General features: G+C 40.8%; 1 protein-coding gene across 13 annotated transcripts in view; it reads left to right on the plus strand.

Moving 5' to 3' along the window:
- Trim2 (tripartite motif containing 2) overlaps positions 1-26,682 on the plus strand; it is a 199,360-nt gene that overhangs the window by 150,611 nt on the left and 22,067 nt on the right. For 12 of the 13 annotated variants that reach the window (XR_007110497.1, XM_047566345.1, XM_047566337.1 and 9 more), the window contains exons 4-8: positions 6,859-7,010; positions 8,161-8,341; positions 9,211-9,934; positions 25,296-25,399; positions 25,637-25,804. Coding sequence is in view for 12 of the 13 variants with exons in the window: in XM_047566345.1 (XP_047422301.1) it covers positions 6,859-7,010; positions 8,161-8,341; positions 9,211-9,934; positions 25,296-25,399; positions 25,637-25,804 (1,329 nt within the window). In the remaining variant the exon portion in view is untranslated. Of the gene's footprint in view, positions 1-1,096; positions 1,179-6,858; positions 7,011-8,160; positions 8,342-9,210; positions 9,935-25,295; positions 25,400-25,636; positions 25,805-26,682 lie in introns of those variants that run through there. The other variant, XM_047566346.1, reaches the window with a different exon arrangement.

The following is a 26,682-nucleotide window of genomic DNA, read 5'->3' on the forward strand; positions in this document are numbered from 1 at the left end:
AAATTCTACTTAATTGGTTCATATAATCCTTTTAATATGTAGCTCAATTCTTCTTGTTAGCATTTTACCATGTAGTGGGGGGGCTACTCGGGATTGAACCCAGCACTTGACCACGGAGCTACAACTCCAATCCTCTTTATTTTTATTTTGAGATAGGGGTCTAGGAATGTGGCCCAGTGATGCTTGGCATGCATAAGGCCCTAGTTCAATTCCCAGCACCACACACACACACACACAAATATTTTGAGATAGGGTCTCCCAAAATTGCCAAGGTTGACCTTGAACTTGGCAATCCTCCTGCCTCAGCCTCCCGAGTCCTTGGGGTTACAGGCATGCACTGGGCCCAGCCTCCTTTGTTAATGTTTGCTAAGGATTTTTTAAAATCTATATTCATAAAAGATATCGACCTGTAATTTTCTTCTCCTTGGCGTCAGGGAAATACTGGCCTAATAGAACAGCTTAGGAAATATTCCTCCTCTTCTGTTTTTTGAAGAGTTTGAGGATTGGGATTGGTTCTTATTTAAATGTTTGTCAGAAAGCTGGGTGCCGTGGTGCACATCTGTAAACCAAGCTACTCCAGAGGCTGAGGCAGGAAGACCTCAAGTTCAAGGCCAACTTGTACAATTTAGCCAGACCCTATCTCAATCAATGAATGAATGTTTGGTAGAATTTATCAGTGAAGCTGTTTGGTTCCAGGCTTTTCTTGGAACTTTTCTCATTATAAGTCTAGTCAGACTTTCTGTTTCTCCTTTGAGCCACTTTCGATGGTTTGCATGTATCTAGGAATTTGTCCATTGCATCTAGGTTAGCAATTTGTTGCCATACAACTGTCCTTAGTACTCTATTATAACTCTTTTTATTTCCATGTCAGTGGTAATTTCCCCACTTTCCTTCCTGGTTTTAGTCATTTGAAGCTTCTCTCTTTTTCCTTGGTCAGTCTAGCTACTTTTGTCAAATTACATTATGTCCTTTCAGTCAAGTATAACTGTCCTCCATCTATTCTAACAACTCTGGCCTTCTGTCGGTTTTCCATTGGGTTTGACTGGTAGTGGCTAGTCACACTGGCCCCATTTCATTTACAGTTTGCAGGAAATATCTTCTTCCATCCTTCTACTTCCAACCTGTTCCAAGTGGGGTCTTTGGACCTACCGAGCTTTCTGAGAAGTCCGCTGTCCATGGTGAGTCCCTCTTGGATGTGATGAGTCACTCTGTCTTGCTGATTTCACAACTCTCCTTATCTTCTAACACTTTGCTTATCAGGTATCTTGGTTTGGATCTCTGACTTATGTACATGGAGTTTATTATGCTTTTATTATAGATTTGCATGTTTCATCAACATTTGGGAAGTTTCCAGCCATTATTTTATCCTCTTTCTCTCTCTCCTTCTAGGACTCTCATTGTACATATTTTGATACATTTGATGGTATCAGGTCTCTCAGGTTCTGTTACTTTTTCTTCATTCCTTTTTTGATTTTGTGTAATTTCTATGGTCCTGACTCTTTCTTCTGCCCACTCACCTATATGGAATCCCTTTACTGAATTTTACTTTTTCTTTCTTTCTTTTTTTTTTTTTTTTAAACTGGGGATTGCACCCAAGGCACCTAGCTCCTGAGCCATATCCCCAGTCCTTTTTATTTTTTATTTTGAGATGGGGTCTCACTAAATTGCTGAGACTGGCTTTGAATTTACAATCCTCCTGCCTTAGCCTCCCAAGCTGCTAGGATTACAGGCATGTGCCACCACAAATTTTATATTTTGGTATAATTACTTTTTTAAAATTATTTTAAAAAAATTTTTAGATGTTGATAGACCTTTATTTTTTATTCATTTATTTATATGTGGTGCTGAGAATTGAACCCAGGGCCTCACACATGCTAGGCAAGTGTTCTACCACTGAGCCACAACCCCAGCCTGGTATAATTACTTTTTTTTTTTCTTTAGTTGTAGATGAACACAATACCTTTATTTATTTTTATGTGATGCTGAGGATCGAACCCAGTGCCTCGCATGTGCTAGGCAAGCACTCTACCACTGAGCTACCATCCCAGCCCTATAATTACTTTTTTGACTCTAAAATATTTCTATTTGATTCCCTTATATAATTTTTCTCTTTATTACTATTCCATATTTAATGAGACATGGTCTTATCATTTCCATTAGTTCTTTATTTATGTTTTCTTTACTTTGGGTTTTTTTTAAAAAAAAAAAAAACTCTATGAGAATATATATATAAAAGTTAATTTAAAATCTAGTAAATTCTGGGCTGGGATTGTGACTCAGTGGTAGAGTGCTTACCTAGCAAGCATGAGGCCCTGGATTTAATCATCAGCACCACATAAAAATAAAATAAAGGTATTGTGTCCATCTACAACTAAAACAAAATATTTTTTAAAAAAATTAAAATAAAATCTAGTAAATTTAGCCAGGTGTGGTGGCGTCCACCTGTAATCCCAGAGGCTTAGGAGGCTGAGGCAGGAGGATCACAAGTCTAAAACCAGCCTCAGCAACTTATAGAGGAGGCCCTAAGCAACTTAGCAAGATCCTCTCTCTAATTAAAAAAATTTTAAAAAGAGCTGGGGATATGGCTGAGTGGTTGAGTGTCCCTGGGTTCAATCCCTTGTACCAAAATAAATAAATAATCTAGTAAATTCAACCTGGGCTTTCTGAGAGACGATTTCTATTAATTTCTTGTATTATGATGTGGACCATACTTTCTTTTCTTTCCTTTTTTCTCTTTTCATTTCATTTTGTTTCTTTTTGTTTGTTTGTTTTCCTTTTTTTATGCCTCATTTTTTTTTCACAGAAACTGAACATGTAAAATATTATTATAGGGACTGGGATTGTGGCTCAGTGGTAGAGCGCTTGCCTGACACGTGTGAGGCACTGGGTTCAATCCTCAGCACCACATATAAATAAAGAAATAAATAAAATAAAGATATTGTGTCCATTTACAACTAAAAAATATTTTAAAAAAATAAATAAAATAAAATATTATTGTTTCAATTCCAGAATGCAGATTCTCTCTCCTCCTTATGATAATTCATTGTTTCTTATTACAGTGTTTTGTTTGTCTTCTTGTTTGGTGACTTTTCAGAACTAATTTTGTAAAGCCTGTGATTTTTGTCATGTGCAGCCACTAAAATGTTCCACTAGTTTAGTCTAATCAGCTAGTGATGCAACAGATTTCTTTACTCTGCCATTTCTAGTGATATTACTCCTCTGCCATCAACTGTTTTAAATTATTAATTTAAGTGAGGGTTAGTGATAGCAGCAGATGCCGAGTGTTTCTTGTAAGTAATGGGTTTTTGCCTTGAGGACTTTTTACATTTTTAGTTACTCAATGTTACTTTATATCTGTTTCTTTCTTTTTTTTCTTCCTTTTTTTTTTTTTTGTATCCTTTGTCATCTCATTCCCCAGGCTGCTGGGCAACTTCAACTCAGAACAGGAAAATTCAACTAATATGGTATATGTATTTGTGACTTCTCAATACAATATGGACACTGATTGCCAAATAAAATTTGCCCTGGGCTCAGATCCACTCCAGACATGAGGGCATGCTCCTTTCTCCCAGCGTGAGCCTTGAGTGACATGAAGTGTGCCAGTGGATTGAATAGCCCAGTTAACGTGTCCTCTTCCCCCCGTTCAGACACTGTGTCAGCCCCAGCATCCTGACTCACTTGAGGGAAGAAGTCTTTTCACGTTCTATTCTTGGACTCTCCTTTGCTATGTATGGTTGTCAGTGGTCTACTTAAGGAGGATTTCCTGAGCACTGATTGTGAAAGTGAAATATTATGAATCTAGTTATACACAATCTAGAAAGAATATGTTCTGATGAAATGAATCACCTTCTGCTGAAGCCATGAAGTGACAAGGATCCTCAGCCTTCATGAGAATTATATATATTTCACAGATCCCTGACGATGATACTATTCAAAGGAAAATCTCAGAATTGAGTGAGGAATGCTCTTTTATGCTCTCTTCTACCAGCGAAAAGAGGAAACCTCAGGTTAAAAATATTTTCAAATAATGAATACAATACATATGATACAGGGTTTATAAGTTCTTAACAAATAGTCGCATTCCTAAAATAATTTCTAAAAATTTTATGATAGGAAGTTTAATATGACACTGCATATAGCTTTAGATCACCCCATCTATTGGACATGTAAAGGAGTATCAAAGAATAGAATGTAAAATGCCATAAAGAACCCAGGTGCTGTCTTCCACAGAGAGCATTCCTCTCATTGGAGAAGGAAAGCTCCTTTGGAAGGGTCCCTTAGCTCATCTAGTCCTTTGACAAATAAATTTTTTTTTTTTTTTTTTTTTTTTTTGTGGTACCGGGGATCGAACTCAGGGCCTTATGCTTGCAAGGCAAGCACTCTAACCAGCTGAGCTATCTCCCCAGCGTGGCAAAGAATTTTTAAACAATTTCTAAGTGCTGGGCCTTCTGCTGGACTGAATCAGACTTGTACCAAAATAAGGTTTGAGTGTCTAGCATCATAATCTTCCTATAGAAGATTTGGATTTTCATTTGAATTCCCAAATACTTATCAATGGAATGTGTAGAGAAATGTTTTTGAGCAGAAGCAGAATAAAGAATGGAAACTTCCAAGTGATAGTCCAAGCACATTCCTAAGTAGTGTGCAAAGGAGAAATACATGCAAGGAATTAATACACACAAAAATTATATAATACATACACAAAATATATTCCCCTAACTAAGCATGTGCCTACTTCAAACCATGATGAAACATGAAATCTAAAATCTGGGAGATGGTGTGAAGGACTTTGATCTGAATCTGGTTCCTTGGGGAAGATTGTTTCCAAAATGGTATCAACAGATTGTTTTATTCCTGGGAGAATCAGCTCCAGAAAGTCCTTTGTAAAATAATGAGTCTTAATAAGACAGGGGGTGTCCTTTGGTTGCCCTAACACCTACCCTCCAAATCATGGGTAGGAGGACCCTCTATCCTCTCATTCACTCACTCAGTGGTATTGAGTACCCACTACAGGCAAGGTATGACCTAGGCTCTGGGTAGGCAAGTTCCTGTGCTCAGAAACTTAAAGCCTTAGAGTTAATATCTGGGTTCACGCCTATAATTCCAGCAGCTCAGGAGGCTGAGGCAGGAGAATCGTGAGTTCAAAGCCAGTCACAGCAATTTAGCGAGGTCCAAGCAACTCAGCAAGACCCTCCATAAAAATGGGCTGTGGCTCAGTGGTTCAATCCCCGGTACCAAAAAAAAAAGTTAATAAATAGGGTCTGAGTAAAAGTGTTTGGTGGGCACATTCATGCTGTGAAAACCCATCAAACTATATATTAGGATTTATGCCTTTTCTGGTACATGTGTTAATACTTCAAGAAACAACTGCCCCCTCAAAAAGAGCTTTGTGAATTCAAAATTAAAAGCTGTTACTTCTTGCTGAGAGCACTGGGGACTGCCTCCACAAGGAAACTAACCTCCAGGATATGGTGGTTTCATTTTCAGGAAACCAGATAACAGCATCTTCATCATCAAAGCAGCTGTTACTTATTAAGAATATATTTTGAACCAGTGCCAGGCATCATTGAGTTCTTTGTGCACACTAACCTGCTTAATCCTCATAGCAGCTCAGTGATGTAGGTTACTATTGTTGTCTACACTGACAGAGGTGGAAGTTGAGACAGAGTAAGGTTAAGTAATTTGTTTAAGGTCTTCCAACAAAATAAGTGGTGGAGTCGAATGCAGACAGCTCAGTCCAGCTCATCTCTGATCCAAAGAGAAGCCATTTTCAAAGTGTGGTCCGGGAACCTTTGTGGGTTCCAAGACCCTTTCCAAGGCTCCACAAGGTCAATTCTCTATTCACAATACAGCAATATGAAGATATTTTCTTTTTTGCTCTCATTCTCTCAAGAGTGTACAGTGGAACTTTTGAAAGGCTATAGGATGGGTGCTGTCCCAACAAAATGGATGTTAAAGTAACCATGAGAAGCCAACAGTCTTCTGTTAAGCCAGGTACCGCAGAGATTTCAAAAACTGGACAACAATGCTATTCTCATAGGTTTTTTTTTTTTTTTGGTAGTGTAGCTTTTTTCATAAACTATATTATTCACATTAATGTTTGAACATCTAATAAATTAAATTAATACTTTAAAATTTTTCTCAGTTTTAATTTTTTTTTTTTTTTTTTTGGTACTGGGGATTGAACTCAGGGCACTTAATCACTGAGCCACAACCCCAGCCCTTTTTTGTATTATAGGCATGCACCATTGTGCCCGGCTTCAGTTTTAATTTTTAATATTGCAAATATCTGTAGATATAATCCACATACACAAAGGCTCTTATGGAGTTCTCAATAATTTATAAATAGTATAAAGAAATCCAAGACCCAAAAGCTTTAAGACCCTACACAGTTCTGCCTTAGGAAGTAGCTACCAAAAATCTGACTGTATGACCACAGCAGTAGCTTTGGAGTTGGCCCCACCTCGGTTTGTGATGTGTCACATAAAAGTTTATTGCTCCTGTCTGGCACAGTGGCACAAGCCTATAATTCTAGCAACTCGGGAAGCTGAGGCAGGAGGATTGCAAGTTCAAGGCTAGCCTTAGCAGTTTACCAAGGCCCTAAGTAACTTAATGAGACCCTGTCTCAAAATAAAAAAGGGAGGGGAGGGGCGCTGGGGATGTAGCTCAATGGTAAAGTGTCCCTGGTTCAGTCCTCAGTAGCGCCCCCACACAAAAAATTTATTCTTCCTCTTCTGCCATGAAGCTGGGCATAATACTGCCAGCGATGAGGGGTAGAGCATGCAAGGAAACTGCTTGCTGCAGGTGAGCACTCAGCCAGTGGCCATGAACTTGGAACTTTTCTTGTGTTATCCGCAGGTGATGGAATTTTACTGCCAGTCCTGTGAGACCGCCATGTGTCGCGAGTGCACCGAGGGAGAGCATGCAGAGCACCCCACGGTCCCGCTCAAGGACGTGGTAGAGCAGCACAAGGCCTCCCTCCAGGTCCAGCTGGATGCTGTCAACAAAAGGTGCGGCCTCCCTCCACCAGGCTCCCCAGCCTGGGCCCGTGGTCTCCGGTCTCAGCGCAGTCATGGGTTCATCTCAGTCATAGCTAGGTTTCCCTTTGATGACGGGTCTGTCATCGTGAACTAGCGAGTGGTGAAGGTCTTCCCTGCCCCTTGGCACACCTCCAACTGTCTGATGTTCGTGGCAGCATTTTTTGTCAGAGTCTCTTAGATTAAGTGAATGAAAGTACATTTAAAAAAAGAAAAAAAGAAAGAAAGAAAGTACATTCAAGGAAAATGCTCTCAGGAGATCTCTGAAATTCATGCCTGAAACTGGACACTCTGAGGAGCTCCTGTGCTGCTGTTCTGGACACACTTATACTGGACACACTTTTAGGCCCATTGGGGCGTCACTGGCTCCTCTCTGTGTGAGCCCTGCAAAATGGTGCTGAGCAGTGAACACTCGGTTTTCCTGCTTCCAATTTCTTTCTTTGACGTGGACCTGAGGAACAGAGCAGCCGTGCTAGGCATGAGAAAGACAGGAGCCAGGAGTCAGTTGAAAAGCAGTCAGAATAGTAAATCTCATGCTGATAGTCAATAGTTGGAGTGAGAAAACTGTAGTTATTCTATACTAATGACAAGAACTTGGAAACTTATGAGAAGTTCCCAGGAAACTGAATTTAGATAAGTTTTCACTTGGTTGGGGAAAATGGTACAGCTATATATTTAGAACAGTGATTCTCACCCATGGGCACTTTTGTTCCCCCAGGGTACCTCTGGCAATGTGTAAAGACATTTTTGCTTATTGTGACTGTGTGGAGGGTTGCTTTTGCCATCTGAGAGAGGTCAGGATGCTGTTAAACATCCTACAATGCCCAGAACAACCCCCTGAACAAAGAATTACCTGGCCATAATAGCTTTTCAAAGACCTTTAAGTCTTTTTTTTTTTTTTCGGACCTCCAAGTCTTGGTACCACCAAGTATTAAAATTAGAAGGTAGATTGAAATAGATATGGAACCTCAAACTTTCATTCATTCTGTCATTCCATTATTTTTAAAGATGATGAAAGGATAAAAAAAAAATGTTTTGTTGTTTTGACAAAACAGAGTGTTTGGAGAGACTTTGGAATACTTCCAGAGTGACGTTAAATAATGATCTTATCAACCATCCCCAGGCTCCCAGAAATAGATTCTGCTCTTCAGTTCATCTCAGAAATCATTCACCAGTTAACCAACCAAAAGGCCAGCATTGTAGATGACATTCATTCCACCTTTGATGAGCTCCAAAAGACTTTAAATGTACGAAAGAGTGTGCTGCTTATGGAACTGGAAGTCAACTATGGCCTCAAACACAAAGTAAGACTCTGTTCTCGTAGATGTTCTAAGAGATATGGTATTGGGCATTTCGCAGCCACCGGCTTGTGTTCTGACAGCAGGAAAAGGGACCCGAATGGGTTCTTCAGTGTCTCCCACTGTACAGTAACTGAATTTTCATTCATTAGAGTATCTGGCTTTCTTTTTTTTTTTTTTTCTATCCTGTTCTCAGCAGAACTGTTTGATTCTGTGACCTTAAGTAGCTATTTATAATTTAACAAAAGGCATGGTTGAGTATCATGTAATGCTTTCAGGGTTTAGGGTTAAACTGGATTGTTTTCCCTACTTAATTATAATGTGGACTTGTCCCTTAATTGCCGTCTCATCCACACCAACCTGTTAGTCAACTTCAAAGTGAACCCTGACTGCATTCTTTGTTTAACTCTGCATGTCTGTTCACAAAACCGGGGCGGAAATGTGTCTGATGTTCAGTTGTGGGGACTTCTCATCTGCTTGGTTTCTGTCCCTTTACGAGGCAATGGGGGAGCTTTGAACATTCAGGAAAGATACCGAATAATGAATGTTTTAGGTGTCCAAAGTGGCAATTTGTTTCCCATGCATTTGGTTTCTGTTATCTAAACACATGATCCAAGCAACACATGGGTGGGTCAGGAGGCAGGGCGAGTCGGAAGGGAAATCTCCAGGAGGTATTGGGAATGCAATTTAGGATTTTGCATTAGAGCTGGGTTCACTGAGTTAAATGGAATGCAACTTGCTCTGAGCCTCCTGTGTGGGCAGGGGTAGAGCGAGGTTCTTGCGGGAGGGGGCACTGCCCCGGCGAGCCTGGCAGGAGTCCCCAGGCAGAGCTAGCTTCCTATAGGAAGCGCTCACAGCCCTCTGTTTTCCGTCAGGTGCTACAGTCACAGCTGGATACTCTGCTCCAGGGGCAGGAGAGCATCAAGAGCTGCAGCAACTTCACAGCGCAGGCCCTCAACCATGGCACAGAAACCGAGGTGCTGCTGGTGAAGAAGCAGATGAGTGAGAAACTGAACGAACTGGCCGATCAAGATTTCCCCCTACACCCGCGGGAAAACGATCAGCTGGATTTCATCGTGGAAACCGAGGGGCTCAAGAAGTCCATCCACAACCTCGGGACCATTCTAACCACCAACGCTGTGGCATCCGAGACGGTGGCCACCGGCGAAGGGCTGCGGCAGACCATCATCGGGCAGCCCATGTCCGTCACTATAACAACCAAGGACAAAGACGGCGAGCTGTGCAAAACTGGCAATGCCTACATCACGGCTGAACTGAGCACCCCCGACGGGAGCGTGGCGGACGGGGAGATCCTGGACAACAAAAACGGCACCTACGAGTTTTTGTATACCGTCCAGAAGGAAGGGGACTTCACCCTCTCTCTGAGACTCTACGACCAGCACATACGAGGCAGCCCGTTTAAGCTGAAAGTGATCCGGTCGGCTGACGTGTCTCCCACCACCGAAGGCGTGAAGCGGCGCGTCAAATCCCCAGGGAGCGGACACGTCAAGCAGAAAGCGGTGAAGAGACCTGCAAGCATGTACAGCACCGGGAAGCGAAAAGAGAACCCCATCGAAGACGATTTGATCTTTCGAGTGGGTAAGCAGAGGGTGCACCGCTCCTGATGTCCCAGCCAGAGGGGGCTTTGGTTAAGGGGTGGCTGGGGAAACCGTGCAGCTCAGAACTTACACCAGCAGGGCTTGGGCTCTGTGGGTGTATTTTATTAGGCTGGCTTCTGCAGGGCCCTTCTCTTGTGGTAGTATTTCCTCCTCCTCCATTTCTCCCCCTCTCCTTCCCCCACTTTCCCTCTCTCCCTCCCTCCTTTTATTCTCTTCCTCCTCCATCTTTCCCTCTTCCTCCTCCTCCTGTCCCTTCTCCTTCTCCTATTCTTTGACTTGCAAGTGCTGCATATTCATTGTAGACAATTAGAAAAATAAGCAAAAGGAGAAACAGAAAATACACCCATAAATTTCAAGGGAAGTGTTGGCAGTCTCCCCCCACCCCATGGGAGTGGCGGAGAAATCATTGTCCCAGGCAACTTCTTGTATTTCTCTGAAATCAGGTTGCCCTGGGTAGAACTTTGATGCCTCTCTGTCACCACTTCTGTGTTGTAAGGGTTAGGGCAGGAGGCAGTGGGGGCCACCAGTTGTGTGGAGCTGGAGAACAGCCCTGAGGGGAGAGGGTGGAGAATGGAATGGGGTTGGGGTGGGGTTGGGGTGGAAGATAATAGGTGCAGGATGAGCTAAGAGGTTTGGGAATGTAAATAGCCCTTCCCTCCTCTGATTTATTGCCTATCATTTTTTATTTTTATTTTTTTGTTTTGTTTGTCAACTGTTTTCTCAGTAGAAAGCAAACTAAATGCAAACGACAAAGGGTTTGATCATTCTTAAGTTAAAAAAAAAAAAAAAAAAAAAGAGTCTGCATTTGGTTAGTTTCAGAAAATAGCCCCAGCCTGCCTTTCTTTCTCCCTGGTCAGGCCTACATTGCAGTATCTTTAAAAGGGTGCTGCACAGTATATTAGCTGATGGAAGTGGAAGACAGTCCTGTGGTCCAAATAAATTGGGGAAATCTTCAGCCAAATGAAGGACACATTTAACTGTAGAACTTCTCAAAACCTTTAGAACCAGCAGATGTGCCCTGAGTCTCTGAGGCAAGAGAAGGATAATGGGCAGCATTTGCAGACTTTTCTGACCATTGAACTTTTTCCATGGAACATGGTAGAAAACTAAGACTCCTTGAAACATTCTTGGGCAGAGTTGTTCTGGTCATGTTGAAGCTGAATCTTGGTAAAGACTGAAATGTAACTTGCCTATTCAGAGCATGGAGGCCTTCAGCATTCCTTGGCAGTCTGAAATGCGGGTGCAGAGGAGGGTGCAGAGGAGGGTGCAGATGAGGTTGCTGCTGCAGGATTAGGATCCTCCCATGTCTACCACTCCAGTTCCACTGGAGCCTTGGTCAGATCTTTTAGCTTCCTGAAGTTCAATTTTGATGTCCATAAAATAAAAATGGAAAAACTTGTTTCTCAGAACTGTTCTAAGTTCAAAGCTTAATGTCTGGCATATAAGAGCTAAATTGTTAAGATTGTTAGATTCTCCCTGTTACCTTTTCTTTTCAAAGATTGCTGCTTCCAATGACCTCCTGCAGGAAGGACAAATTCATGCTCCTCTTCAAAACCTACCACCTGTCCCCAGGCTAGGCCACTTCCTTAGGCAATGTTCAGGGTACTGAAATCAGACAGATCTGGATCTTAATCCTGATTCTCTGTACTGACTGGATAACGCCCTTCCTGAACTCTGTAAATAAGGAAATGAACTATTCCTACCTCTTAAGGTTGCTGTGGGGGAAAAGAGAAAGAATTCTTAGAATGTGCCTGGCACTCACCTGTGTACAGTAAATGCTCATTAATGCTGGCTAAGATTTTACTATTGTTATTACTATTGATAAGCACCATCTCCACATCTTGATACACACCTGAAGAAAGAAAGGCATGTCTCTTAAGAAGGGTTGTGAGTTGTTCTTTGGGGAGAAGGAGATAAACTTTTCTCCCATCCTTGCTCTTCAGAAATGGAGCCATCATGATTCACTGGCACTGGTGGAAAGGTGGTTAAATGTTACAATGTTTGTAAAGAACTTAGTCTAGTGCCTGCTTATGGCATGATGATTGAGTTTATTAATTGCAAGGGCTTCTGTAACAAAAAGACAGTCTGAGGAACTTAACAGAAATTTATCTTCTTGCAGTTCTAAAGCTGAAAAATTTTGAGTTACAATTCCAAGTTCAAGTGCTGGAAATCCAAAATCAAGGTCCAAGAGTCTAAGTTCAAGGTGCTGGAAGGGTTGGTTCCTCCGAGACTTCTGTTCTGGGCCATCCTCTTGGGCTTTGTCCTCACATTGTTGTCCTGGTGTCTCTTCCTCTTCTTAAAAGGACACTAATCATATTGGATTAGGACCCCACCTTAGTGGTTTCATTTTAACTTCATCACCTCTTTTAAGATCTTAGACCCAGACATGGTTACATTCAGATGTGCTGGAGGTTGGGATTTCAACATATAGATTAGCTTTTAACACGTGCCATGCATCTCAGGTATGTAGGAACAGAAAAGCAAGTCTTATCGGCCTATTCCTCTTTTTATTATTATTATTAACTGACAAGTAAAAATTATTTATATTTATGGTATATAACATGATGTATGTGTGTGTACATAATACGTATGTATATATAATATATATATATAAACATATGTGTATATATCCACATATATAAGTTGTGGAATGGCTAAATCAAGCTAATATATACATTACCTCACACACTTATCAAGTTTTGTAGTAAGAACACTGGACACCTACTCTTCGCAGTTTTTTTGGCACGGAGTGGGGGTACCAGGAATTGAACTTAGGAGCACTTGACCACTGAGCCACATCCCCACCCCTATTTTGTGTCATATTTAGAGACTGTAATCACCATGATGTATAATAGATCTCATGAACTTATCCCTGCTAACAGAAATTTTATGACCTTTAATCAAAATCTCCCTAATCCTCCCACTTCCAGGCTCTGGGAACCACCACTTTACTCTTTGGAGTTTCACTTTTTTTTTTTTTTTTTTAAGATTCCACATATAAGTGAGATCATGCAATAATTGTCTTTCTGTGCTTAGCTTATTTTTCACTTATATTACGCATAGTATTATTTCACACATAATATCTCCTTGGTTCATCCATATTGTCACAAATGACAGAAGTTCCTTCTTTTTAAGGGCTAATAGCATTTCATTATGTATATATATCACATTTTCTGTATCTATTCATCCTTTGATGAAAGCTTAGGCTGAGTTCATAGCATGACTATCGTGAATAATGCAGCAATGGACAGGAGACTGCAGATGTCTCTTTGGCCTACCAGTTTAATTTCCTTTGGACATATATTGGATAGTGGGTTCACCACATCACGTGGTAGCTCTACTTTTAGTTTGGGGGTAACCTCCGTACTGTTTTCCATGATGGCTGTACATTTACATTCCTACCAATAGTGTGCAAGCATTCCCTTCTCTCCACATCCTTGCCAGCACTTACATTTTGTCTTTTTGATGATAGTCATTCTGACAGGTGTGAAGTGATATCTCATTGTGGTTTTAATTTTCACTTGCCTGATGATTAGCAATGTTGAGCATTTTTCATATAGCTGTTGGTAATTTGCATATTTTCTTTTGAAAAGTGTCTATTTCAGCTCCTTTGCCTATTTTATAATGAGATTGTTTTCTTACCATTGAATTGTTTGAGTTCCTTATGCATTTTTAATATTAGCCCCATATCAGATGTGTGGTTTGCAGATATTTTCTCAATCTGTAGATTGTCTTATTCACTTTAGTGATTGTTTCTTTTATGGGACAGACCTTTTTGGTTTGGTATAATCCTATTGTCTATTTTTGCTTCAGTTATCCGTACTTTTAAGTTCATATTCAAAAAATCATTGCCCAGGCCAATTCATGGAGTTTTCCCCCTATATTTTCTTCTAGCGGTTTTAAAGTTTCAGGTCTTATGTTTAAGTCTTTAAACCATTTGAGTTGATTTGTGTATATATAATATGAGACCAGGACTTAATTTCATTCTTCTGTATATCAATCTTCAGTTTTTCTAGCACCATTTATTGAAGAGACTGTTCTTTCCCTCTTGTGTTTCTAGGCATCTTTGTTGAAAATTGGTTAACTGTGAATGTGTGAACTTATTTGGATCTTCTATTCTGTTCCATTGTCATTTTCATTATAATGTGCCTTTTTTGATCTGTTGTGATTCTGTGCATTTGGTGTTCTGTAAGCCTCTTGTATTTGATTTTCCATTTCATTCTTCAGGTTTGGGAAATTTTCTGATATTATTTCATTGAATAGGTTGTCCATTCCTTTGGTTTGTATCTCTGTGCCTTCCTCAATCCCCATAATTCTTAAATTTGGTCTTTTCATGATGTCCCATAGTTCTTGGAGATTCTGTTCATGATTTCTTACCATCTTCTCTGTTTGGGCAACTTTATTTTCAAGATTAAATGTTTTGTCTTCATTGTCTGAGGTTCTGTCTTCCAAGTGGTCTAGTCCTTTGGTGATGCTTTCCATTGAGTTTTTTATTTGGTTTATTGTCTCCTTCATTTCAAGGATTTCCGTTTGTTTGTTTGTTTTTTGAGAATCTCCATCTCTTTGTTGAAATGATCTTTTGCTTCCTGCATGTGCTCTTTCAGTTTATTGGTATTATCATTCATTGCCTGCATTTGCTCTCTTATCTCATCCTTTGCTTTGTGAATCATCTTAATCATGTATAATCTGAAGTCCTTTTCTGACATTTCTTCTACCATACTGTCATTGGATTCTATTAATATAGAATCTAGATTTGTTTGGATCATTTTCTTCCCTTGTTTTTTCATGTTGTTCATGTATCTTCCCCACTATCAGTGTAGATCTGGGGTATTGCAGATTCCCCCCTATAGGCTTATAGTGGCCCTATAGGTTTCCAAAACCCTTTCTTTAAGGGGAGATCAATATTAGCAGTGCCCAAATCAGACACTATGCAATCCTAGACCAAATAACCCCTATGGGGACAATAACAAAATTGTCATAGTAAACAAAATGAGTTCAAATATTATCTTCAGTAAAACAAAGAGGTTTGCAATAAGGTCTGCAGTTTCTAATGGAGGGCAAAGAGGATGCAGAGGAATGTAGAATGTGGCTGTTAATGGGATAAGAAAAGAATATACAGAAGTTCTAGAAAATAGAAATGTGAGAGTGTAATCAAAAGAAATCGGATGTTAGCATGCAAAAAAGGGAGAAAGAGACTCTGAGGGAACAGGTAAACAAAAGGAAAAGACAGCAAGAAAGTAAAGAAATAAAAACTTAAAATTTTTAAAAAGGAGAAAAAAGAAAATCTGCTGTATAACAGTCATATACTAATGAAACCTTCCAGTGTTCAGTAGCCTGATGCATGAGAGGTACCTGACAATGAGCTTTAAGCCTCCAGCAGGCGTCTCAGGATGGGATTTGCCCCACCCAAAGATCCGAGCTCCGGCTTCCAGGATTATCCAAGATGGCCGCTCTGACTTCGAAAGTGTTGGCAAATGGGGAGCTGCAGCTCAAAGGTGGACGTGGTCAGCTGGAGGTCCTGGAGATGGGATGAGGTTGGTCCAGCAGGGATCCTGGAGGTCCAGTGTGTTTGGAGTGGTTGTGGGATCCTGGAGGCCGGGTGCAATCAGTCGGTCTGGGGTCCCGGGAGATAGGGCGCAGTCAGTTGGTCTGGGGGTCCTGGCAGCAGGGAGCAGTCAGTCGATGTGAGGGCCCCAGAGGCAGGGAGGTATCCTGGAGACGAGGCTCAGTCAGTCAGGCCAGGGATCCTACGGGGCCTGGCTGTTGTCTCAAAACGGCGACAGCCACGTGTAATCAAACCTGCAGGTACTGCAACAGTGAACTTCCAGGCAACAGCAGGCAGCTGGTGCTCCACTGTCGGTCGGCGATCAGTTTGCTGACTGTTGTTGGGCCATCGGGAGGTGAACCTCGTGCGTTGGGTGATGGATAGGTGTAAGGCAGGCGATGGACAGGCGAGAGGCAGGCAAATGGTGAATGATAGGCGCCTGACAGTGAGCAATCTACACTCAAAAAAGGCGTTGATATACTGGCAGACTGAAGGTCATCACAGCAGACAAATGAGGGGATCGATAAGCAGCAAAAACTGCCTCACAGATATCCTCTGCTTGATACTGGAGTTACGGAGCAACAAGAAAAGCAGCCTCCCTCTAGTCCACCATCTTGGATCCTGCTGTTCCATTGTCTATGTGTCTGTTTTATGTCAGTGCCATGCTGTTTTTATTATAATAGATTTGAAGTTGATTGTAATCAGGAAACGTGATCCCTCTGGCTTTGTTCTTTTTGCTCAAGATTGCTTTGGCTATTTGGGGGAATTTTGGGTTCCATATGCATTTTAGGATTAATTTTTCTATTTCTGTGAAAAATGTCATTGTAATGTGATAGGGGTTGCATGGAATTTTTAGATGGACATTTTAACAATAGTCTTCCAATCCATGAACATGGTATATCTTTTCATTTATTTGTGTCATCTTAAATTTCTTTCATCACTCTCCTATATTTTCAGTGTACAGATCTTTTACCTTCTTAATCTATTCCTAAGTTGTTGTTGTTTAATTCTTTAGCCTTATGTTCTAACCCAGAGTCTGATCAAAAGACAGTACTCAGTATGCAATAGTGTAACTCAAAAAACATTCCTGGGGCACCTGGTACCTGATAAGCACTATGCTGGCGACGAAAGATATGAGAATTCTTCCCTCAAAGAGCTTACAATTTGTATGACCACCTCACTCTAATACCATGGGCTAGATTATGGAAAGCTATAGAAATGAGAAGGAATTTAAACCAGGAGTAGAATGTTGACTAGGATTTACTCAAATTGACAGGTAAAAATGGCATCTCAAGCAGAAGGACCAGTGTGAGGAGTAAAAGAAGGGTAAAGAGAAAACATGATTGATGGTTTCAGATCATGCGCGTCTCATGCAGTGTGAGCAAAGGTCAAAGGAATGTAAAATGATGCCATTAGACAAAACCGTGCTGGAGTCCACTGTTTTGTTATGCTGTGTTTTGTTTTGTTGTTTCTTCTTCACTCCAGGATATTGAAGCCAGGAGTGTTGTACCTCTAAACTACATACCCAGCCTTTTTTATTTTAAGGCAGGGTCTCGCTAATTTGTCCAGGTTAACCTCAAACTTGCGATCCTCCAGCCTTGGCCTCCTTAGTTACTGGGATTATAGGCATGCACCACCATACATGGCTTCCCACTGCTTCCTGAATTTCATCTGTGCTCTCATACCTGGGCATCTTTGTCCCTGGAATGTTTTCCCAATTTTATCCTTCTCCCCACTACTACCTTGTGTTTTAGAATCCACAGTGATATTATTCATGCCTGGGTCTTATGACCCAACAAGAGTGTAGATTCCTTGAGGTCAAGGGTAATGTCATTATCATCCCCCTGCAAACCCAGAAGACTACTTTGCACAAGAACTTTGTTCCTTCGACTAGGATCAGATCATGATGAGCTGCATGATTTCACTTTCCTCGGTAACTTCCCTCTCACTACTGTCAGGGCCCAGTTTTGACACCTAGGGGGAAACAGTGCTTAAATTCACATGTATTCACATGCGTGGGACATTAGAAAATGTCAAACAGTGATGGCCCAGGAACTTACCTTTTTAACGTTTGTACCTTTGGCTACACATGGGTAGGTTTTATACTAACAATGAGAAGAGTTGAACTTTCTTTTACAGTTACACTTTGATTTTAGAACTATAGGCTGTTGGGTGCATAATAGAGCATTTATGGTTTGAACAATCTCTTGGTGCATGTGCTGAAGACTGCTGCATGTAATAATGAAGTCAGGCAAACTCAACTTCACACGTGAGATGGCAACCACGAGTCTGCTGTCCCCTCAGCGGGTATCAAATGTACTAAGCTTCTTGTGGCACTGATTTTGTGCATAAAGGTACATAGTTTTATAAAATATATATTAGGGTTTCCACAACCACCCTAAACACATGTGTCAATTTTGTGTATTCATGAAAGCAAATCATCCTTTGTGGGTGTTGTGAAGGATTTTTAGGGGTGATTTCAATTCACACTTTCACCTTCTTTATTCCTCATCCAGCCACTTAGATGTGACTCTGCTTTGTGAGCACTTACTATGCTAATTTGAGGTAGAAAAAGAAAGCTGAGATCCTGGCAGAGGCCACAGTTTACAAGGAGATAGTTGTGTTAAAAAGTTAGTACCTTCAGTATGAATCAAGGCATGAAAGTCAGGGTGGGCCAGTTATGGAAACATTCCTAGAGATGACATCTAAACAGCAGCTGGCTTTGAAAAAGAACCTTCCAGATAGAAGGTGGAAAAGAGTATTTCCAATAATGGTAGCAGGTGCAAAGGCATGAAGGTGAGAAACTGGCGTGAAGTTGGAGGAACTATAAGTGATTCCATCGTCCTGGGACATCAGATGACGTGAGATGCAAGCAGAGACCAGCCTGTGTTTCCCTGATCAGCAGCTGGGACTTGTTCTGTAAACCTGTGTTCCTTGGAATGTAGTTCACAAACCACGTGTATCTGCTGTACCAGGGGGCCTGGTAAAAATGGAAGTTCTTGAATTCTGAAGTGCACATCCAGAATTAGAATCTCTGCAGAGGGACCAGGAGTCTGCATTCTGCAGGCTCCACTGATAGTCACCTACACCGAGGTTTGAGAAACATAGCTGAGTAGACTGTGGGTCGGCCTTGAATGGGGCAATGTCATGACTATGAGATCTGGACTTTCTAGAGAATCTGGGGGCAGTAAGGGACTCTATTGGAAGTGTTGACCTGGAAGCAGAGAGACTATTAAGAGGCTATTGCAATGGTCCACATGAGTTCTCACGAGCACCAGAATTAAGAGTGACATTATGGAGTAGACAGGAAATAGCAGATTTATAAAATGCTTCGGGGAGAGAGGGCAGAAATTGGTGATCAATTTGAACTCCCAGCGGTTTGACTACGGTGTTATAGGGATGGGAGGCAGTAGTGAAGTTAGGCTGCCCTGGTCCCAGACCCAAAAGTTACTTACACTCGAAGTACCTTCATTTCCTCAATAAAATGGAGAAAAAAGAGCCAGACCTGGTAGCACACACCAGTAATTTCAGCAACTCGGGAGGCTGAGAGAGGAGGATCACATGTTCGAGGCCAGCCTCAGCAATTTAGCAAGACCATAACAACTTAGTGAGACCCTGTCCTAAAGTAAAAAACAGTAAGAAGGACTGGGGATGTAGCTCAGTGGTAAAGCACCCACCCCTGGATTCAGTCCCCAAAAAAGAAAAGAAAAGAATTTACTTCATAAGGGGGTTTTGTGAGGATTAAATGAATTTAATACACAGCAAAGCTTAGAACAGTGCTTGGTACTGAATAAAACCTCAGTACATTTTAGGGAGGCAAAGTAAATAGGACTAGCTAATAAGTTATTCATAGTTCTAGTTTAGAAATAATTACTAACATAAGTAGTTAAGAGGACAGGAAGAGCTGAAAAGCCTGACTGCCTCAGTGTGGATTCCAAGCTGCTACTCATTAACCCTATGACTTGGGAAAAATTGACCCCACCATGCCTCAGTTTCTTCATCTGTAAAATGGGAATGATATTAATGCATTTCCTCCTGTGGGAAGGATTAAAATCATGTAAAGGCTTAGAACAACACAGACGCATAGCAGGGACTCCATAAATGTTGATTATTATAGTCAGGGTTGTGGTCAACCAAAATATGAAAAGTAAGAAGACAAGCAGGAATGTTTCGGTTCTGATCACCCAAGTAGGCAGTATGGAGTGTGGATGTGGAGCTCAACAGAGAAGTCAAGGCTAGAGAGACCCATTTGGAAATGAAAAGTAAAAGCTACTTTAAGCCATGAGCTTTCATGAACTGTCACATACAGGAGCCATGGCTCAGGGAGGAACAGATGGAGGATGGAAACAGGAGAGAAAACAGATATTCTCTGAACTGGGGTTCTGCTGTGTGTCATCTCACTTAACGTCCTTAGTAACGAGGATTTCTATATGGTATTTTACTTTAAATTCTTGCTAGACGTAATATTCTCGCAGTTCCTAATGACCCTGCAATGTCGTACACCTACTGCAGTGTAACCTGTGGTACCCTGGGGCCAGTTCATACTGGCCCGTTAAGTGGTTTCATGTTGGTGGCTTGAAATCTGCCACAATGGGAGCACTTACCACATGGAAATGGGCAAAGTGCACATCAGAGCTCCCTCCTCCACCTCCCAGGCGCTACCCTGGAGAGCCACGTTACCAGGACACAATATAATTATTCTTACCATTGAAGAAATGGAGGCTTGGGGAAGTGAAACCTGTGCCTTTAAAATGCCCCATAACTACTGTGGTTTTTCCCCATTTGAGCTCTTCGGCACCTCCCATGCCTGAAATCTTGTTTGTCCACTGACTGAGATACTGTGTCACCCTAATTTTGAATTGGAAGACAGTTCCGATGGAGTTTGGAGAAGTAACTGAGAGCATCTGTTGATGATGATTCCTTGAAACACAGGGATTCTTTTCCCTAGACTGTTAGAGGTTGCTGACTAGAAACCAGGAGCTGGTTTTGTTAGCTACTAAAGAAAGTCACTGAACAAAGGGGGAATTGGAAGATGTGGGAGGGAGGGGAAGAATTACAAGTGAATTGTTTGAAATTGTGTAATTCGTACATCATACCTTTATGAGTTGATGGAAAGTTGAATGGAACACTCATTTGTACTCTGGAACGGGTGTAATTTAAAATGGGCGTGTAAAGCCATTCAGAGGCTTTCCAGGAAGATGCATCATTTCATGTCCCTTCCCTCTGCCTTTCTTCAGCAAGTCACCACCTTCTCCTTAAATTATATGAGGAGGAAGGTCATGCTAATTTGACATCTAAAGTTATTATAGGAACCCTGCCCCACCCCTCAAGAATCTCAAAATAGGCCAAGCCCAAAAAACCAAAGGCCAAATGTTTTCTCTGATAAGTGCATGACAATGTTTAACAAGGGGGTGTGGTGGGGGGAAGAGAAGAATGAAGGAACTTTGGATGGTGTAGAGGAAAACGGGGTGTGACGGGGTGGAGGACAGAAAGATAGTAGAATGAAACAGACAGTATTACCCTATGTATATGTATGATTACATGAATGGTGTGAATCTACATTGTGTACAACCACAGCAATGAAAAGTTGTACCCCATTTGTGTACAATGAATCAAAGTGCAGTCTGTAAAAATAAAAAAGATTTTAATTAAAAAAAAAAGAATCTCATCCTTGTTAGTCAGCTTTCCATTACTGTAACAAACTCCCTGAGATAATCAACTAAAAAAGAGGAAAGTTTTATTTTGGCTCATCATTCTGGAGGTTCCATCCATGGTCAGTTGGCCTCACTGCTTTTAGGCTGGTGGCGGGGCAGCAGCTGTGAAGGAAGCTGATCACCTCATGACAGTGAGGAAGCCACATCACCTGGAGTTCCCCCTCAAGGGTGTGTCTTCAGTGTCCCAGTTTCCTCCCATAAGGCTCCACCTCCTAAAGGTCCACCACCTCCTGATAGCACTACAGGCTGGGGGCCAAGACCTTCAAGAGCCACACCGTAGCGCTGCATCACAGAGTGCAGCACTGACCAGGACACGTGCTGCTCCTGGCCTCAGGTAGCTGATAGTCTAGCAAGGGATACAGACAAGCAGTTAAAATGCTGTGTGAGGACTGAGGTTGTGGCTCAGTGGCAGAGCACTTGCCTAGCACATGCGAGGCACTGGGTTTGATCCTCAGCACCACATAGAAATAAATAAAGCAAAAGCACCGTGTCCATATACAACTGAAAAAATCTATTTTTTAAAAAATGCTATGTGATAGGGATGGGGTTTTCTAAAGGATTTGAATAGAAAGTATGATCCGCATGAGCCCCAAGTAATTGTCCTCACCCCTGAAGCCTGCTATTTTAACATCTAATTAGAAAGAAGCAATGTGTGTATTGGAAGAATTGTTACATAAAGGGTCAGGAGAACCAGGTTTTATTCTTTCTTCTCTTTGTAACTACATTTGTGATGTGTCCAGCTTCAACTTGCTCATCTATAAAGTGGAAATGATAGTATTTGTTCTGCTCGCTCACAGGATTCTTATAGAGTACATGAGATAATGTGCATGAAGTGCTTTAAAATAATCAAATATTTCATTTTCCCATGGTGTAAGGTGGGCTGTCGTTTTCTGTCAGTCATTAGTAACTCATGCGTGCACCCGTTCATTCAGCAAACATTTGTGAAGCACCTGCATGGTTGATGACACTGTGACAGGCTCTGTATGGCTCAGTTACATTTTGTTGCACTATTCCATTCAAAGTATATTTGCTTTATTTAGCATGAGTTTTCACACTAAGTTGGAGCGGGTAGTGAGAGGAAAACTGCACTTATTGATTGCTGTTCCAGTGCACGGGCTCGCCTTACTTCTGCATTCCTCCTGGCGGGGTGGGTGGAAGTGACCCGGGAGAGCATGGGTGAGAAGCTTTGGACGTAAAATTTCACTGTATAGTTCATAGGTTAGTTTAGCATCCGGAAAAACTCCTTTAATTACCTTACGGAATTTTTGCTAAATTGTTTATAGTTTCTTCTAAAATTCACATTATTCATTTTTCTAGCCACTGGATAACCATCAAATGAAATATTTTACATCAAAGTAGATAGGAAGCTGGACGTGGAGTCGCATGCCTGTAATCCCAGAGGCTCCCGGAGGCTGAGGCGGGAGGATCAAAGCCAGCCTCAGCCAAAGCGAGGTGCTAAGCAACTCAGTGAGACACTGTCTCTAAATAAAATACAGAATAGGACTGGGGATGTGGCTCAGCAGTAGGTGCTCACCTAGCATTTGTGAGGCCGCGGGTTCGATCCTTAGCACCACATAAAAATAAATAAATAAAATAAAGGTATCATGTCCATCTACAACTAAAAAATAATTTTTTTTAAATATCCCCTTAAAGGGCTAACCACCCCTTCCTCTGCCCTCTACCGCCACATACCTACACACCTTATTTATTTGTTTATTTACTGGCCTTGAACTCCTGGGCTCAAGTGATCTTCCTGCCTCCATCTCCTAAGTAGCTGGGAGCACAGGTGCCCACCACCTTGTCCAATGCCACACACTATTTTTTTTTAGTTTTTCTTTTCTTTTTTTTTCCTTTTTGTTCATTTTAACTAGTTATACATAACAGTAGAATGCATTTTGACACATCAGACATAAATGAAGTATAACTTCTCATTCATCTAATTGTACATGATGTGCAGCTTCACAGGTCATGTAATCATTATGCACATAGGGTAATGATGTCTGATTCATTCTACTCTCATTCCTACCCCCTTCTCCTCCCTTTACTCCCCTCTGTTTAGTCCATAATACCACTTCTCCCCTTCCCCCATCGTGAATTAGCATCCACATATCAGAGAAAACACTTGGCCTTTGGTTTTTTGGAGTTGGCTTAATAATTAACTAGCATAATATTCTCCAGTTCCATTCATTTACCAGCAAATGCTGTGATTTCATTCTTCTTTAAGGCTGAGTAATATTCCATTGTGTGTGTATACCACATTTTCTTTATCCATTCATCTGTTGAAGGGCATCTAGGTTGGTTCCACAGCTTACCTATTGTGAATTGAGCTGCTAATAAACATTGATGTGGTCACTGTAGTATGTTGTTTTTAAGTCCTTTGGGTATATACAGAGGAGTGAGGTGACTGGGTCAAATGGCCAACACACCGTTTTTAAAGCATGTTCCCCAATACCGTATTCCTGTGTATCATAGGCGTTCTGTACGGATCAAATATAAAAGATCCTCTCTTCGCATACATTTGAAATCAAACAGTATGGTTTCCTTCACCATATAGGAGATGTTCTTTTGAGGATCTGAACCTCACAAACTTCCTTTCATCCTAGTGAGAGTAGAGCAGATGCAGACGGAGTGAACAAACTTGACCCAATTCGTGATTTCAGTGGGACGACAACCTTGCGGGTCTGGTGAGAAGCAGCCCACCCGAGGTCCAAGCAGCTCTGCTGTTGATTTTATTATGAATGTAATCCATCACCAATTTCATTTCTTAAACCCAAAAATGTTTTTCAGGAGAGCTGATGCTCAGAATTCCCAGGCAGCACTTCTGTGTGTGTTTGATGGCAGCCAATTTCTCCAGGTCCTCGTTCCTAAGGCCCTGTGCTGATGTCTAAAAACAAAACCATCAAATTGTTCTTGTGAATACAAAACGCTGTTAGAAAACGGAACCATAGTTTTCTTTCTCAAGCAATTAAACTTTAAACCTTCTTCTGGATCATTTTGGAACAAAGCCTACTCTGTTTCTATCTGATACTTACGTAGTTCTATTGAAGTAAATGATAAAAACATCTTTTGAAACAAAAACAGATAACTTTTAATCTGTAGATGCTATTGCTTTGGGCACAGTGGTCCATGCCTGTAATTCTAACAACTCAAGAGGCTGAGGCAAGAGGATCACAAGTTTGAGGCCAGCTCAGCAATTGAGCAAGGACCTAAGTAACTTCATAAGACCCTGTCTCAAAATAAAAAAAAATAAATAAAATTTAAAAAAAAAAGGGCTAGGGTTGTAGCTCAGTGGTGAAATGTCCCTGGGTTCAATCCTCAGTATCATAAAAAATGAAAATAAGTAAATAAATAGACTTGATATGGATGAGAATATTTCCTTGTATTAATTTCCTTTTGCCTTTCTTATTTACTTAATCTGGAAAGTACCCTGTTGGGATACCTTTTGTAATTTCAGGAAGAATACACAGTCATCGAGATCCTGAATCTTAGAAAATAATGCATAAATGGATCCAGTATATGAAAACCAGCTTGCTCTTTCATACCATCTCAAATCTTATGGTTTGTTAAATGATCTGGAAATCAAGGGTCCAGTTTTCTTTAAAAGCTACTAAGAGGGTGGAATTTCAACAAAACTCCTAAAAGAAAGCTCCTCTCCTGTTGCATCTTCTTGACTGGAATATTCATTTTCATTATCATGTCTGTATGGAATTTGGTATGTTTTAATCAAGTAAACATGTACCTATAGATTAATATGAGAAAGTTGGCATTTACCTAGAAAAGTGATCTTGCAGACTTTATTGGTCTGGAAGAGAAGTTTAGTAGCTTGTGGATTAAGTCATGGGGGAAGGGCTCTCATATTTTAAAAGTATTATTTAAAAGCAGTGCAGGGGTTGGGGATGTACAGCTCATCCTAGCACACACAAGGCCCTAGGTTCAATCCCTAGCACTGCAAGAAAAGGAAAAATAAAATAAAAACAATGCATTCTCAGATTACCAGTGGAAGCTGGAGTTATTCTTTTGCTGAAACTGATAAACTGGATTCTCTTGTGATTGATTTCTGTGCTTTTATCATTTATTTTTAGGTACTAAAGGAAGAAATAAAGGAGAGTTTACAAATCTTCAGGGGGTAGCTGCATCTACAACTGGAAAGATATTGATTGCAGACAGCAACAACCAATGTGTGCAGGTAGAGTCTCTACTGTGTACCTTGAACTACTTTTATTGATAAAATTGATATAGTTGCATATTTTTCTACTTTAGACTTATGATACATAGTAAATAGTGCATAGTTAATGAGTATGTAGACTTTTCTTAAATATTGTTGGCATGTTCTGAAGTATAGCACCTATGACAGTATAGCACCTTGCCTATTTCTTCCCGAGTGTTTCTGTGAACATTCCAATCAACATAAATTGTTTTACAGATATTTTCCAATGATGGCCAGTTCAAGAGTCGTTTTGGCATACGAGGACGCTCTCCCGGGCAGCTGCAGAGACCCACAGGAGTAGCTGTGCACCCGAGTGGGGACATAATCATTGCAGATTATGACAATAAGTGGGTTAGCATCTTCTCATCAGACGGGAAGTTTAAGGTAAGCTCAAATGCACTTTGACCACTAAACCATAGAGAAGAAGGAGGAGGAAGTACAAGATGAAATTGTCTTTCTCTTTTTTGAAATCCAATCCACTGTTTAACAATTTCTCCTACACAAAGACATTCTGACATCTTCTTCCTACACAAAGGCATTTGACATCTAAATTTTATGAAGTGAGAATAACAATGATTGTTTTATAAACCTGCTCATATAGATGTTCACAGATGTGGTTTAATTTTATAAAGCAATTAGTCTGCACAGGTGCTTTTTTTTTTTTTCACCAGATTTAGAGGAAAACTGTCCTTGTTACCTCATTTCAACAAAAAACAGCATCCTTTTGAAAAGGGTTAGGAAGAAGCAATTTATAACCCTCAAGTTAACCTATAACTTGTCACTTTGGAGTGCTTTCTACCCTCTCAGACCTGTAATAGATGACATGGAAGAAACAGAATCATAAGACATGGTTCTTGCCTTCTCAAAAATGTATAGGCTGAGGGATGAAAAAGATAAATACATAAGGAAGGACAGGAAATAATTAATGCCAGCTTCTAATCAGTAACTTCCATACTGTCTAAAAACATTGTGCTAAGGAACATAGTATAAGATTTGAAAGGAAAATAAAATGGAAGCTGAACTTACAGAGGTTGAGCTACACTTTGAGGGATCCCATCATTATTTGACCTGTTTGCTGTTACTCCAGTATCATCTTTATATGTAAAAAAGTTTTCTGTGTTAATCAGCTTTCTGTTGCTGTGACAAAATACCTGAGAAAGTCAACTATAAGAGAAAGAGAGATTTATTTTGGCTTATAATTGTGAAAGTTTCAGTCCCTGGTCATTTGGCCTTGTTGTTTTATATCTATCATAGAATAGTCC

This window comes from Sciurus carolinensis, chromosome 10, assembly GCF_902686445.1.
Source record: "Sciurus carolinensis chromosome 10, mSciCar1.2, whole genome shotgun sequence".
NCBI lineage: Eukaryota > Metazoa > Chordata > Mammalia > Rodentia > Sciuridae > Sciurus > Sciurus carolinensis.